The sequence below is a fragment of the Lithohypha guttulata genome (genome assembly GCF_036872675.1).
Source record: "Lithohypha guttulata strain CCFEE 5908 chromosome Unknown scaffold_3, whole genome shotgun sequence".
Classification (NCBI taxonomy): domain Eukaryota; kingdom Fungi; phylum Ascomycota; class Eurotiomycetes; order Chaetothyriales; family Trichomeriaceae; genus Lithohypha; species Lithohypha guttulata.
Genome location: NW_027042752.1, coordinates 2,848,826 through 2,864,585, shown reverse-complemented (window position 1 = coordinate 2,864,585; position 15,760 = coordinate 2,848,826). Strand labels below are relative to the sequence as shown.

The 15,760-nt window shown below is 50.3% G+C and overlaps 5 protein-coding genes across 5 annotated transcripts; 4 read left to right on the top strand and 1 right to left on the bottom strand.

Annotated features, from left to right (window-relative positions):
• Positions 1–129: 129 nt before the first annotated feature.
• On the bottom strand, positions 130–1,548 carry LTR64_004835 (uncharacterized protein; the record flags this gene model as incomplete). Its single annotated transcript, XM_064899179.1, has 1 exon — positions 130–1,548. One exon carries the CDS (start codon positions 1,546–1,548, stop codon positions 130–132), a length of 1,419 nt encoding a protein of 472 aa, XP_064755136.1.
• Positions 1,549–2,013: 465 nt separating this feature from the next.
• LTR64_004834 (uncharacterized protein) lies at positions 2,014–3,054 on the top strand (the record flags this gene model as incomplete). The annotated part of the gene is made up of 1 exon (XM_064899178.1): positions 2,014–3,054. The coding sequence occupies one exon, from the start codon at positions 2,014–2,016 to the stop codon at positions 3,052–3,054; it is 1,041 nt and encodes a 346-aa protein (XP_064755135.1).
• Positions 3,055–3,743: 689 nt separating this feature from the next.
• Positions 3,744–5,725, top strand: LTR64_004833 (uncharacterized protein; the record flags this gene model as incomplete). Its single annotated transcript, XM_064899177.1, has 2 exons — positions 3,744–3,989; positions 4,037–5,725. 2 exons carry the CDS (start codon positions 3,744–3,746, stop codon positions 5,723–5,725), a joined length of 1,935 nt encoding a protein of 644 aa, XP_064755134.1.
• A 1,715-nt stretch (positions 5,726–7,440) lies between these two features.
• Positions 7,441–14,173, top strand: LTR64_004832 (uncharacterized protein; the record flags this gene model as incomplete). Its single annotated transcript, XM_064899176.1, has 2 exons — positions 7,441–10,616; positions 11,245–14,173. 2 exons carry the CDS (start codon positions 7,441–7,443, stop codon positions 14,171–14,173), a joined length of 6,105 nt encoding a protein of 2,034 aa, XP_064755133.1.
• A 633-nt stretch (positions 14,174–14,806) lies between these two features.
• Positions 14,807–15,718, top strand: PRN1 (RNA pol II transcription cofactor; the record flags this gene model as incomplete). Its single annotated transcript, XM_064899175.1, has 1 exon — positions 14,807–15,718. One exon carries the CDS (start codon positions 14,807–14,809, stop codon positions 15,716–15,718), a length of 912 nt encoding a protein of 303 aa, XP_064755132.1.
• Between the last annotated feature and the right edge of the window lie 42 nt (positions 15,719–15,760).

The following is a 15,760-nucleotide window of genomic DNA, read 5'->3' as shown; positions in this document are numbered from 1 at the left end:
CTCGCTCGACGGAACGACGTGAATAGTGGGCAGATCAAAGATCGAATGGGTTAACAAACGACTCCTGTATAGTCCATCTGTTCGAGGTCTATCGCTACCAATCAATATCTCTTCGGATAGGTAAAGAGGTCAAGCAGGTGGCACATTTTCTTGGCCTAGTGTATCGTCAGCTGGGATATGGTGAAGCGTCGATTCGGATGAGATGGCGTCAAAGTCCGGCAGATGAGACGCTATGAAGCCATCTCTTTCTTCTTCGAGACCGTCTAACCTCTCTCGTGCAGTCCGATCCACCTCAGCATCATCGCTGCTAATAGTTCTCCTGATAGTAGTACGTAGTAGTTGTCCTTGACGATCTTGCACCTCCTGCTGCCACGTGAGCTCCGTTTCTGTAGGCTGACGCTGAAGAATATTCTCAGGTCGAAGCGGAGCTCCAGCCTCGGCAACGACCACGGCCTGTCGATGCCGACGTTGACGTGATTGCTCGCCTGGTGTCCTAGCAAAGGGTCTTCTTGGTTGGGAACCTTGTAAGCGAGCCAGAAGCTCGGTCTCTTCAATGATTTGGCCAGGCTCTTCCTGTTCCTCGTCTGTGGCCTCGTCATCTGAACCCCAAATTGGTCTTGGTTGAGAGCCTGGATGAGCTGAATCCAAGGTAGGATGGCTTCGGGTAGCCCATTCTCGAGAACCGATGTTTGTGCGACCATGTAAGGAAGAGGTTCGCAGTCCAGCGTCAGCCAGCTGCCTCGCTCCACTTGGCAGTTTCACAAGCATCTGGACCAGCCTTGACATCTGGGGATCGTCAGAACCCCACACATCTGGCTCAAGAAGGCGACACACGTCGCTTCTTCGGAAATTATATCGACGAGTCTCGGGCATAATGCAAGGAAAAGGATACTTGATCAGCCATTTTGTGATTATACCAGCATTAATGGCAGGTTGTGCATCGAAGATATAGAAACCGTTTTCCCCATAACTCCTAGGCTCTTCCAACAAAATCAGCAGTAGGTCTAATACCGAGCGCTCGTGCGCGGGTCGATGCGAGGGTCGTATAGGAGACGCAGGTACTTGAAACTTAATTTCTGGCTCATGTTCGGGCAAGAGGTTGACAAGAGCTGCAATGAAGGCAGCATGGGTCGGCTGATTGAGGAAGTGCTGTCGTGTATCGCCCTCTTTGAGAGCTGGGTGGGAGAGCAGTAGGCGAAAAGCATTGATAGCCCTATCTCGGCGGTGCCAGTCTTTGCTCGAGAGATCACGCAACAGTGTCTTCTTAGCTTTCGCGTCTTTGACGAAGCGAGAAGCAGTCAGGCGAATGGCTGAGGCTGTGAGATTATGGTTTGGACCACGAGCCAACTCCGCAAGACTGGACAACTTGATGGACGCTTCAGCATCCTGTTGAAGACGTGGTTCTGGTATCTTGAGTTCAGGTGATTTGACCGCAGCCAAGTCCTTCACATGGTGAAGGTAGTATGGCACGTACCAGTACACTGCGATACCAGTACAAATGATAGCAGTCCACAAAATTCTGTCGCCTACATTGGTCGTACTAGCCATGAAAGAGGGAGAGGGAGTTTCAAGTACAAAAATACGCTATTCCACCACTATACTTGGTGGTTAGCTTGCTCATCGTGCCCACTAGGATAGTCGGAGTTTTAGTCCGGAGTGCCCGTGGTGCGTTTGCTGTTTCATCTGCTCTTTCCCATTCACAGCAGATGCAATTCAGATGTGCTGCTGCTAGGCCGTTACGAGGCTCTCTGTTCGGGCATGCCAGTACAGCGTTTCCTGTGCTGGCAATCACCAATCCCCACGTTCTGTTGTCCGTATCCACTGCAGATATGACCCCTGCACTTGCCTCGTGTTGTGACGAATGTGGTTTTCTGGCAGCAGTGACATCACCCTCGATAACCTGGCGAAAGCTAACGATTTACTTACACCCCCTCTAGATCAACTTGCACGAGGAGGTTGGTACTGACTAGAACACAGATAACCTCACCTTCACACACCTTCCTGTCGTACTCCATGTCGACCGACACAAATCTGCCGCCACATCTTGCCATGTCTGCTGCTTCTCGAGCTATGCTGGCCAAGTGCCGCAAGCTAGTCCCTCCCATGCTAGAGAAGTTTCACAAGGGACAGCTAGGTCGAGTTGCAGTAATCGGAGGAAGCGCAGACTATACAGGAGCACCTTACTTTTCGGCTATGGCCTCAGCAAGATTGGGCTGCGATCTATCCTACGTCTTCTGCGAGCCTTCAGCTGCACCAACCATCAAGTCCTATTCACCTAACCTAATGGTTTCACCCATTCTCCGCTCGAAAGCTTCATTGGGCTCAGACAAGGAACCTTCTGCCGAAGAGCTTGCAAAGCCTATCCTGGATATGCTACCTCGTCTACATGTTCTGGTTATTGGTCCAGGTCTTGGAAGAGATGAGGTAACACAACGACAAGTCAAGGCTGTAATTCAGGCTGCACAAAAACAAGACCCTCCTATCCCTATGGTGCTCGATGCTGATGCCCTCTGGCTCGTTCAGACCGATCCTGACCTCATCAAAGGCTACCCAGAATGCATTCTGACTCCTAACGTTGTTGAGTTTGGCCGCTTAGCCAAGTCCTGCGGAATGGACAACTTGGATGCAGATCCCTCTGCGAATTGCCAAAAGCTCGCAAACATACTCGGTGGTGTCTGCATTATCCAAAAGGGACCTCTAGACTACATCTCTCAGGGTAAGGACACCACAGTTTCCGATTTCAAAGGAGGCCTGAAGAGAGCTGGAGGACAAGGCGATACGCTCACTGGCTCGCTTGGCACTTTTCTCGGCTGGCGACAGGTTTACCACGAGGGACTATGGGATGTTGGCGAGGAACCAATGAGCAGGCCAGAGACATTACTCGTTGCCGCTTTTGCAGGCAGTGCAATCACAAGGGAGTGCTCGAGACGCGCGTTTGCCAAGAAAGCTCGAGCATTACAAGCAAGTGATCTGACGGATGAAGTGCATGATAGCTTCCTCACTTTGATTGGTGAGCCTGAGTATTCGGTCGACAAGAGCAATTCACACATATAGTCAAGATCTGACATGCCAATCAGTCATCGAAGAGGTGAAATTGTGGAAGTCGGCTGGCACACGAAGCATTAAGGATGTGGATTGGTTTCAGTAGCCTAATCCTGAGTACGTACACGAATTGATGACCTTTGCATCGCGTATTTTGTCATTGTCACACTTCGACGCGGGTTCAATATGTAGAATGTATATGGCTGTAAGAAAAGCTATATCAGTGCTTGTCCTTTGCGCTGTGCTTTTTGGAACACAATCAGATGGAGAGAATAGTTGCCGCTGACCGCTGGTCTAGCGCACGTTGTGACACTAACTTATTCGCCGGTTCACTTGGTAATCAATAAACTTCCTGCTTTTTTATATTCGATTCCGACTCGTCTGTTCATTCAACGTCCTCGTGCTTCACTGTACGGCATCGTGTATACCATCGACAGGCTGCCATTGGTCCAGCGAACATGAACGGGACATAGCGCTAATGGGGCATGGATCCAGCTGATGATCTGCCACAAGCCAGCAAACGACCTCGTCCTATCGTGTCGTGCCTGGAATGTCGGCACAAAAAATTGAAATGTGACAGGAAACTTCCCTGCTCTAAGTGCACAAACGCTAGCCGAGCGAGCACGTGTCAATATGCTCCAGGTCAAGAACCGTCAGCACAAGACGTTGTTCATGATGCTCCTGCTTCGAAACGGAAGCGCATGGACGAAACAGATACGGAATCGATGCTGAAAAACTTGGCCTCAAAATACGACGACTTGCAGGCTCGTGTAAACGAACTAGAAAGGACACGTCAGCTACCTCTAGCAGCAGGTCAAAGATCCGAATTGACATGGAATGCTGACAATACACAAGTCGTGCCAGCAAGGCTAGGTCCGGCCACCTCTGGTAGTGTTCAGACCAGCTCGGCAATACGAGGCAAAGACAAGAGCACACTCATAAGCCAGGTAGTGTCCAACAATTTCCCAGAGATGCCAATGTCTGATTCATACAGTTCGAGGCAGTTCAAGACTTTGTGGCAAGTCTGAGAGATGATCCACCTCCTGATGAGCTCCTACACGTTAGCCGCGAATTGCATTCGTTGAGCAGGATTACTGAAGGAAAGCCTTGCTTGCACAATCGTAATCTTAGCATACATGGCAACCAAGAAGATATCCTGGCTCATATGGAAAGATTGCTCCCTCCTGTCAATACCTGTCACGCTCTTACTGAGATCTACTTTAACTATTTCGAGCATTGCACACGCATCCTGCATCGAGGGACGACAAACACCTTGTTTCGTGCCTACTTCAACAAGTCGATACTGCAAGAAAGAAGAGCACTTTGTGTGCCAACTCTACTGGCGGTCGTATCAGTTGCATCGTCTCTTGGAACCTTTCCGGAGTGTGATATCCCAGCAGTTCATGGCCAATTCGATGGTATAGGAGCATACCAGTTACTTCGAAACTATCTTGATGTCCGCTCCACTCAGGAGTGGCTCGAAAAAAGCATTTTACAGATAGCTCTCTTGACTCTCAAATTTCACAAGAGCTCAGTGCTTACCGACCTTGAAAAGTGGCAATGGAGTGGACAAATCTTGCGACGAGTCATGGCCGCAGGTTTACACAAGCCAGGATATGCTGATACAGATGTGTTTGAATCTGAAGTGAACCGTCGAATGTGGTTGACCCTCCTGGAGCTCGATCTTACTTTCGCAATCGCCAGCGATATGCCAGCCAACTGCCCTATGTGGGTGGGCGCCCTACCACTGAACGTCAATGATGGTCAGCTATATCCAGGACAGAAGCAGCGTCCGAGAGGTCACGGTCTTGAAATATGGACGGACGGTCTGTGCCAACACGTGCTTGCGCAGTCTTTCAACGATCGCCTCACAGCTTATCAGGCTGTGTCGTCTGGGATTATGGCATCTTATGACATCGTGCTCAAACACACCCGTCACCTCGAACAAGTAACCCATGACGTTCCTGTAGCCTTCCGACTGGACCGTGAACAAGATGAGGCAGCAAATACACCCCACCGGCTGATGGCTAAAATGGAGCTAGACTTCTTCTTGAGACGACCACTAAATGCATGTTATGCGCCTTATGCCGCAGAAATGCCCCAAGACGATAAATACAAGGAAGCACGTATCCCGTGGGTGCAAGGCTGCACTATCAGTATATGCTTCCAGGATTTGTTTGACCCAAAGTTTCCGACACTTGACCTGCCCGAGCCTAGAGGGCTATGGGATTATTACCACAATGTATACAAATGGGACGTTGGGCAGTACATGCTCGCAAACTGTCTCGAGCTACAGCGCTTAAGACACTTGAATACTGATGGAACAGATGTGCCGAGCCCAGTGTTTCGTGGCCATGCATTGAGGACACCAGTCAAAGTGATGGGCTGGACGATCGAAGGTATTCTCAAGTCCTTAGAAGACACCATCGACCCGCTGTCAAGGCGCATCGGTCGTCATGGGAGTGATCTGAGAGACGTCGTCAAGTGGACTGCCGTGATCGGATCCTTGCGGACGAACGTCAATGGCTCGAGATTACGAAGCATTACAAACGAGCTACAAAATCTTACAACTCAACTCAAGAGCCGCGCTGTATGTGAGGGCCACCTGTCATTGACGAGCTATAATTCTGCGGAGGACGATGTCAAGTCTCGTTTGGAGTGGTTGCAAGATTGTCTCAGATAGAACGGTGACAGTGGCTGATAAAGAGTGATGTTCACATCGCGGACGTCTTGCATGTCTCACTGTGCGCAACAAGCACACGTATACTCACCATCCCGAGCCTAGGCTGTCTCATGTTCGCATATCGTAAATTAGTCATCCACTGCAGAACTTTAGGCGTTTGGCACTTCACTAACTGCAAACTCAAGACAGCTGCTATACTGGTGAGGAAACAGATGTACGTTTAGGGAGGTCTGCACAATTAAGCAGCACAAAGTGCCGACGATAACATTATCGATAGTGGTGACATCCAGCAAGGAGGTGCTCGATACCGCAATTTCCCCAGTCCGGAAATTCCTGCGAAGAGAGATTTGTCTTACCCGAAGCTGCTCGTGGAGTTGTGTCGCCGTGGTGAAGTGTTTGATCTACATTGGCTTGCATGAAGATTAGGTAGAAAGTGTGAGAGTGAAGTGATGATCAGGGTTCTGCAGGGTCCTCGTCCGCATGGTCAAGAACACGTTGGAGCCCAAAAACCAAGGCGTCCCCCAGGTCGGCGGCGAGGAGGGCACGATGGGGGGGCCGAATGATAGGCATCGTGGAAACGTTGCACAATCGAGATAAAAACAAAACGGAAGGATAGCGTGGACTTTGTGGATAGGCAAGGATGCAGGAGGCGGCACTTGGCCAATAAGACAATTGGTTAGCTCTTAGATTGTTTACAACAACCTCTAAAAGGAATAACTCGCTTCGATCTTTGCCACCCTTTGTGCCTCCGACGCGTCTTGCGCTTGCCGTGGTCGCATCTCGTCCACTACTCTGATCTGCCAATCCGTGATTCTGCGACAGCTCGTGGAGGTCCATTCTTTTTCTGGCCAAACGCTTCAATACTGCGGTCGCAACTGCACGATTTGCTGAACAATTACCTTGTCAAGCAATAGGTCAACAAAAGCATTTTTGTTTTTCTCTGCAGTATCAACTGTGCGAATCGTCGCTTCCACACCACAATTCGCGCTTGCCAAATCTGCCGATTGTTGTTTCCTCACGCGATCGCATTGCAACCTATTGGACCCTTGACCGTTCATACGAGCCACGTAGGCACCACCATTCCACCATCCACCACACACCACACTCTGGCTCTTGAGCCCTTTGGACATCTGAATCTTTGGCTTACCACCCTGTTATCGTCCCTTTATAACTCAATATCGACTTCAACAACGTCGGCGCCCACCTGAACGGGATTGTCTCGCGGGTTGACTATTTACCTACACTGCGTCATCACATATCCCCCAACTTTGGATCGATCGATTCATCCTACTAGATCGCAACTAGTCGACCATCATCGTCATCAATCATACTGGCACAATCGAAGAGCGGCTCGTAGTAGCCTAAGTGTGTGTGTTGAGGGAGCTAGTACGTTGTCGCATGGCAGTAAACAAACGACTTCTGTTCGTGTTTGAAGTGAAGGAGAAGGAAGTGCAGGAGAAGCAGACGCGATGTTGACAACGTATTCACCTCAACGCGAAGGCAGTGGTGGCATACTACACTTGCACTCGCCGACTCACAACCACCACTACGATCCACACTCCGCCATCCGTGAGATTCGTCGCTCTCTGTCACGTTCACCATCCAAGCCCTACAATTTTCGGTCGAATATGCATCATGGTAATATGACTTATGCACCATCCCCACTGTCTCCCTCTCGCCGTTCACAATCCGAAAACATCTTTCAGTATCAGAGCATGACTTCTCCTCACATGACACGATCAGCCCAGCCTGGCCGCATCCAGCGACCAACTCTTCGCAGAACAGCGCAGACGATCAGCTCGATCCGAACTAGAATTTCACCAAAGAGCCCTTCAAAGCGAACATTGGCTGAGGTATCTGAGTCACCACAAAGTAATCTTGTGGTACGAAAACGACGTTCTACCGAGATTGACGAAGACATGGATTACTCGGATGACGATAAAGAAAATATATCAAAACATAACGAGGACCAGATGATGGCTTGGAAGACAGCACAAACCAAGCAGGAGAAGAGGCGGAGTGGTGGTCTGCTGAGTGAGATACAGCCCCTCAGCCCCATGAAGCGGCCTGATTGTGCTATGAGCATTGACCAGCCCGACTTTGGAAGCCCCTCAGCCAAGAGAAGAAGTGTACACGGGCCCGTAAGCATGGACTTCAGTATCTTCGAGTCAGACAACACAAAAGAGGGTGACAAACGCGCCTTGGATGACAACTGGTTCAGAAACATTCCAATGTCACCTTCGACCCGTTTCTCCACCATACCCAAACGGTCTTCCTCGTTACGGAAATCAACACTACAACAACGACAAGGTGATCGCTCTTCTCCTCTACGAGGCAACAATTTTTCAGAGCTACGACAGACTTGGGTGGACGGTACAATGACTGCAAGGAAACCACCAAGGATGTCGCTGGACCTGCCACCACCCCCAAGAGACTCGCCGTTTTCGAGTCAAGGAAGTTTACTCAATGCTTCGATACACCCTGTAGCATTGGGTCAACAAATCACCGTCCACGATACTCATGTCAGGCATCCTCTTGCAAGGACGATGACTCGATCACCGTCAGGCACACCTGGGATTCCCGACGATTCTCCTACGCATGAGCCGGCGAGGAGACCTGATCGAGCTCGATCTCATGATTTCTCCAAGTCGATGCCAGTTGGTGCTCTTCGACCTCAACAGGAACAAGAGAGTCAATCCACGCAGGACTCGTTCGCGACGCCTGCCGCCTATAAAGCTGCCAAACCCCTTCCAGCAGCGTTCATGTCGACTGGCTTAATCTCAAAGAAGAACCGCAACGTCGAAGACGCTATGCCAAAGGCTCATATGCCTGACACACCGTGCAAAAAACAGTCTTCGATGTTTCCACCACCTCAAGGAAAGGTTAAGCCAGCCAATGCTGCAGTCCGGAGCATTCAGAATTCCTTCGGCACCCCCAGGTCACCGTCTGAACCTGTCTTTGGCATCACCAGAGCGACTCCATTTCCGTGGGCAAAGAGCAACACCTTGTTTTCGACGCGAGCAAAGCAGAACCTTGCACGTAAAGCGAGCTTTGCTTCACTGGTCTCTATCGACAACGACGATAAACCACGTTCGGAATCGCCATCTGCTCAAGTCGATAGTCAGTCGACCGAAGGAGGATATCCACCTACGCCTACAAAGGTAGAGACCCTGCACGAAGGGCGGTTCCCATCTATATCACCATCGCCTCAACACATCCAGCCAAAGCCGGATCCTTCGATGTCGACCCACATATCGAAGTTCTCCATCTGTAAGTTATCTCCTATTCAGGCATCGCCTGGCAGTGTCGACGAGGACAATGATAGCGTGATGGAAGATTCTCCATCTGCTAGAATAAGGCCCAAGTCTCTGCTGAAGGTCATGTCTTCCAATCTTTCTTCTTTTGCCCAAGGACGCCGCTCGAGGCAGTTGGATTCCCCGACACCGTTGTCGCGCAAGACCTTTCCCCCTACTCCCTTCACTCCACAAGAGAAGCATGCTAAACTGGCCCGTTCTACAGTCACTCCATACCTAAACGAGCTTGATAGATCCTCTCCCCATACACCATCTGAGAGCATCTTCCCTCCTGATCCGAGCACATTGTCTATTTCAGGTAAGCAGGAAAGACCGACAACGCGTAACGGCTACGATTTTACGCCATTCGTACCGGCCACACCTACAGGCCCTCGAGAGTATTTCCCGAATTTCTCGAACAGGCAGAGCCTAAACATGAATGCTCCGGATATCGCCGATGTCGACGCCATTCTAACCTCCAAGTTTGACAAGGTCGACTTGATCGGAACTGGAGAGTTCTCTCAAGTTTACCGAGTATCTGAACGACCACAGCCGTCGCCTTTTCACAAGTCCTTTTCCAGCAGTCGACCATCGTCTCGCAGCTCTTTACCTGGGAAGGTTTGGGCAGTCAAGAAGTCGAGGCATCCTTATTCGGGACCCAAGGACAGGGCGAGAAAAGTGCATGAGGTAGATGTGTTGAAGACACTTGGCCAAGCTGACCACATCATTCAGTTCACTGATAGCTGGGAGGACAAAGGTCATCTGTACATCCAGACTGAATTTTGCGAGGAGGGGACACTCGACAAGTTCCTTCTCCAGGCCGGTTCCAAAGCAAGGCTTGACGACTTCCGCATCTGGAAGATACTCTTGGAGGTATCACTAGGGTTGAAGCACATTCACGATATGGGCTTTATCCACCTCGATCTCAAGCCTGCTAACATCCTCATCACATTCGAGGGTGTCCTCAAGATTGGCGATTTTGGTATGGCTACTAAGTGGCCTGCTAAATCTGGCATTGAGGGTGAAGGTGACCGCGAGTATATTGGCCCCGAGATCCTCATGGGCCGTTACGACAAACCTGCGGATGTGTTCGCACTCGGTCTTATCATGCTAGAAATCGCTGGCAATGTCGAGCTGCCTGACAATGGTACGTCATGGCAAAAACTTCGAAGTGGGGATATGAGCGATGTTCCCAGCTTGACGTGGAGTGATGAAGACAGCAATGTGCTCCGCGATGCGTCAGGAAATCCGCTTGACGAAGACCAGGATCTCGAGAATGACGATACAAATGTGAACCTTCACCAGGATGATATCGTGGCAGAGCCGCGCACGAGTAAGATGGCCTATCTAGCTCGACAAGGCGAACTGCTCACTCCTCCGTCGTTCATGGCGAATCCAGCTGACGATGAGGCACTCGACAATATAGTGAGGTGGATGATTTCGCCGAATCCTGATGATCGGCCACACATTGATCGTGTGCTACAAGCCCAGGGTGTACAATGGGTTGAGGGCCGACGAAGAGCAGGAGCGACAATTTTTGAAGGCAATTGGGGACCAGCTGATGATGTCCTTGCTGAGGATGCGGAGATGATAGACGTGTGAGGGACGTCACATCGTGCAAGAGGTGGATTTTAGCAGTCGTCCAGTGCTATTTGTTTTATCCTGGACTTGGCTGCTCTGCACAAAAGCCTGATGTTTGCGTATGATTATTCTCTATGGTATTTGCATTTGGTACGAGCTGGGCGGATCATGTTTCAACAAGAAGGTAGGAAGGTCGATACCCCGGCGTTTGTGACAGACAAGGAGAATTTGCTGGGGACATGAGCTATGATGTTACGACCATACTTCATCTGAATTGTATTATTTGCACTAGAGAACTGTGCCAACATTCTCTCGAGGAAGAACGACATCTAGAATCAGCATAGTTGTCGACGGAGTAGCTGCAGCTCTTGCAGTTAGAATCAACGATATCCTTAATGAGACAACAATGGTTTTACAATCCAGTTTCAGTAAAAAGTCCTGTAGCTTGTCTGTATATTCTTGCCTCCTTGTCGAAAAACGCGGAGACCGAATGTGCCTTAGTGCCTGAACATAAATATTTCCAGGCCGAGAACGAGGCAGTGGCCTGCATATGTCAACCACTTCTTACACGTGGTCGATACAGCCTTCCTGAAAGGTGGCTCTTGCATATACGATGGCGTCTACCGGTACCTTTCACAAGCGCAGTCGTCAGCACCGCAAACGCGCACCTGGCGACGAAGAATTTGATGACCGATGGGGTGACCAAGAAGCCTCAGAAGAAGAGGAAGAAGAACAACAAGACACACCAGAAACAGACTTTCCAGAATCCCAAGCAAAGAGACGTAAACTTTCAAACGGACACGCCGCAGTCCCCAGCAGAAGGGAGAAGTCTCCCAGTCCACCCTCCCCTCCCCACCGCAACGAAACAGCAGAAGCCAAAGACAAGCGCGAACGAGATGAATTCGCACGCCGCCTCGCCGACCGCGAAAAAGACAAAGCGAAAAAGAACATTACGCACGCACGCGATGCCGCTGCTACAGAACGAGCACGTCTCGCAGACGACAGGGAGGCTCGAGAAGCTGCTCTCGACGATCTACGACTGCGTTCACGACAAGATTACCTGAAGAAACGGGAGACTGAACGGCTCGCTCTGCTGCGGAAACAAGTCGCTGATGAGCAACGGGAACTCCGCGAGAATCCCGAGGAACTGACGGAGCGCGAGAAGAGGGATTTTGCGCAGAATTTGGAGGTGTTGAGGATCGCGGAGGCGAAGAATGCGATTGATGAAGGGAGGGATGGGTATGCGATGCCTGAGGATTATATTACGGAGAAGGGAAAACTTGACAGGAAGAAGAAGGAGGATGCGCTTTATAGTCGGTATGCGAACAAGGATGAACATGGACGAGAGAAGTATGTCAGTGAGCATGATGAGTGGGAGCAAGAAGCCCTCCGGCGCGCGAAGGCAACGAGTCATCTGGTTGGTGTGGCGGGCATCAAGGATCAGGTTGGGGATTTTGAGAATTACGATTATGTGTTTGATGAGAGTCAGAGGTTGAATTTTTTGATGAGTGAGACGTTGGGAGGGGATAGGGAGGTTATGAGTAAGGAGAAGAGGGATATGATGGAACGGATATCGGCGGCTGAGGCCAAGGCGAAGACTATGGAGGAGACGAGGAAGAGTTTGCCGATTTATCAGTTTCGTGATCAGATTATACAGGCTGTCAAAGATTTTCAGGTTCTGATTATTGTGGGGGAGACTGGTTCGGGGAAGACTACGCAATTGCCGCAATATTTGCATGAGGCTGGATTTACGGATGGCGGTATGAAGATTGGGTGTACTCAGCCTAGGCGAGTTGCTGCAATGAGTGTTGCGGCTCGTGTTGCGGAGGAAATGGGCAAGAGATTGGGCAACGAAGTTGGGTACGCTATCAGATTCGAGGATAACACGAGCGACAAGACCATATTGAAGTATATGACCGATGGTATGCTTCTTAGAGAACTCCTGACCGACCCCGAGCTAGCACAATACTCTGCCCTCATGATCGACGAAGCTCACGAGCGCACAGTACAGACGGATATCGCTATGGGTTTGCTCAAAGATATCTCAAAAGCCAGACCCGATCTCAAATTATTGATCTCTTCAGCTACCATGGACGCCGTCAAATTCCAAAAATATTTCGATAATGCCCCCATCTTCAATATTCCTGGTCGACGATATTCAGTTGATGTACACTATACAGCACAACCTGAGGCGAATTACCTGGCGGCAGCTATCACGACAGTGTTCCAAATACACATCACGCAGGGGGCGGGTGACATATTAGTCTTCTTGACAGGTCAGGAGGAGATCGAGGCCATGGAAGCGAACTTGCAGGAAACAGCACGGAAGCTAGGCAATAAAGTCAGAGAGATGATTATCTGTCCTATTTACGCCAATCTTCCGACGGAGCTCCAAGCGAAGATATTCGAGCCTACGCCTCCGAATGCCAGAAAGGTTGTGCTAGCTACGAATATCGCGGAGACGTCGCTTACTATTGATGGTATTGTGTATGTCATTGATCCTGGGTTCGTTAAGGAGAATCAGTTCAATGCTAGGACTGGTATGGAGTCTCTTGTTGTGGTACCTTGCAGTCGGGCTTCTGCTGGTCAGAGAGCCGGTCGTGCCGGTCGTGTTGGACCCGGGAAGTGTTTTCGCCTATACACATCTCAAGCTTACAAGAACGAATTGGAGCCTAATACGACGCCTGAGATCCAGCGTACTAATATCACGAGTATGATCCTTCTCCTCAAGTCGCTGGGCATCAACGACCTGCTCGACTTCGATTTCATGGACCCACCACCTACTGACACTATCGTCCGCGCTGTCGAGCTTCTTTACGCACTTGGAGCTCTGAATAATGCCGGTGAACTTACCAAGATTGGCCGTCAAATGGCCGAAATCCCCGACGACCCCATGGTAGCCCGCTGCCTTCTCGCAGCAGACAAATACGGCTGCGTCGAAGAGATCCTCAGCGTCATCGCCATGTTAGGCGAGTCCTCATCCCTCTTCTTCCGTCCCAAGGACAAAAAAGTCCACGCCGACGCCGCACGCAATCGCTTCACCAACAAAGATGGCGGCGACCACCTCAGTCTCCTCAATATCTGGAACGAATTCGTCCAATCAGACTACTCCATGATCTGGGCGAAGGAGAACTTCCTCCAATATCGCTCTCTCACCCGAGCCCGCGATGTCCGCGACCAACTTGCCCGCCTCTGCGACCGCATCGAAGTCGATGCGACAAAGTCCTGCGGCACCAACAATGCCGAGCCCATTCTCAAAGCTCTGTTGTCAGGATACTTCCCTAACACAGCACGTCTCCAGCGCGACGGACAGAGTTACCGCACACTCAAATCTGGGAGTCAGATCGTGTATATCCATCCCAGCAGCACGATGATCGAAACGAGGCCGAAGTATGTCAGTTACTTTGAGTGTGTGTTGACGAGTAAGGAGTATATGAGGAATGCGATGCCGATCAAGCCGGAGTGGTTGATGGAGATTGCGCCGCATTATTTCAAGAAGAAGGATGTTGAGGCGCTGGGAATGGAGAGGAAGGTGCCGAGGGGGGAGGGGAAGGCTACAGGCGGGAAGTTGTGATGCAGGATCCTGTACGAGTATCACGGGGAAGGATTCATTACAATGACTGGCTCACGGGTGTGCAGAGATTCTCGGCATCGGCAGCTGGTTCATAAAAGGATGAGAAGATTACAGTGTCGAAGCGGCTGCGAGGTTGTTCGTTTCTTACAACTCCTTTTCTATGCTGCTGCCAACTCACAGGGATGCTCAGCAGTAGCTGAGTCGTTTGAAGGTACAGTCCGGACGAAGGAAGCTTTGTCGAGATCTGACCAGAAACAGCTTAGCTCGCGGCCTGGATTCCGCAAGCTGCTGATGAAATCCTTACTCATGTTAGATCATCTCGTTCTTCGCCCATCGATTCTCGAAGCTACGGGCTTCAATTCATACAACATCCACAAAGCAAGCTTGATTCAGCTTACAAGACAGTAGGTTTTCTTTGCAATCTTGATAAATCGTGTGTAGCTTCTGGTTCTTTCTCAAACTCTTGAAGCAGTGGTATATAAGGTGTTTAAATTACTGCTGTTCTTCTCAGAGCACTTCCAAAAAATCGAACTGGCTTTCAAAACTGTATTGAGACCACTTAACAGAACTCTAGTACAATCGACCAGAACTACGAACAACACAATCAAAACCTTCACTACAACTATCTCCAAGATGGGTGTCTCCAGAGCCATCAAGAAATCCTACCTTGCTCGTGAACAACCCGAAGGCGCAGGCGCAACAGTCCGCCGCTCAATAGGAGTACCTCAACTTCGCAACTTCACACCATTCCTCATGCTCGACCACTTCAACATCGCACCAGGTGCAGGTTTCCCAGATCATCCCCACAGAGGGCAAGAGACAATTACCTACCTCATCGAAGGTGCTGTTGAACACGAAGACTTCGCTGGAAACAAAGGCCGTCTCGAGGCCGGCGACCTACAATTCATGACCGCAGGACGAGGCATCGTTCATGCCGAAATGCCAGCACAGAATACAGAACGTAACGTCGGCATGCAATTGTGGGTCGACCTTCCTCAGAATCTCAAGATGTGCGAACCAAGATATCGCGACTTGCGCGGGAGTGAGATACCGAAAGTCACAGCCGACGACGGCAAGGTCGAGATCAAAGTCATCTCCGGCAAGAGTCAGGGTATTGATTCCGTCAAAGACCTCGCATACACACCAGTATGGCTGCTCGACATCCAAATCAAGCCAGGCGGAAAAATCGAACAAGACCTTCCAGCAAACTGGAATGCCTTTGCATACGTCCTCTCCGGTGTGGTCGACTTTAGCAACGGAACAAGTAAGACCGAGACAATCATGCCTTACCACAACGTGGTTTTTGAGCAAGCAGGAGAGAGCGTGACCATGTCTGTCGAAGAGGGCGCCAGTGACAGCGCAAGGATAATATTAGTTGCTGGTCAGCCACTCAACCAGCCGATTGTGCAGTATGGGCCCTTTGTGACGACGAGTCGGGAGGAGGTTGTCCAGGCTATGATGGACTTTCAGACCTCGAGTAATGGGTTTGAGAGAGCTGCGGATTGGCAGTCTGAGATAGGGAAGACGATGGGTAGAGTGCATTAAGTGATAAGCATGTAGAATTAGTATATTGTAGCGAAATTTAAG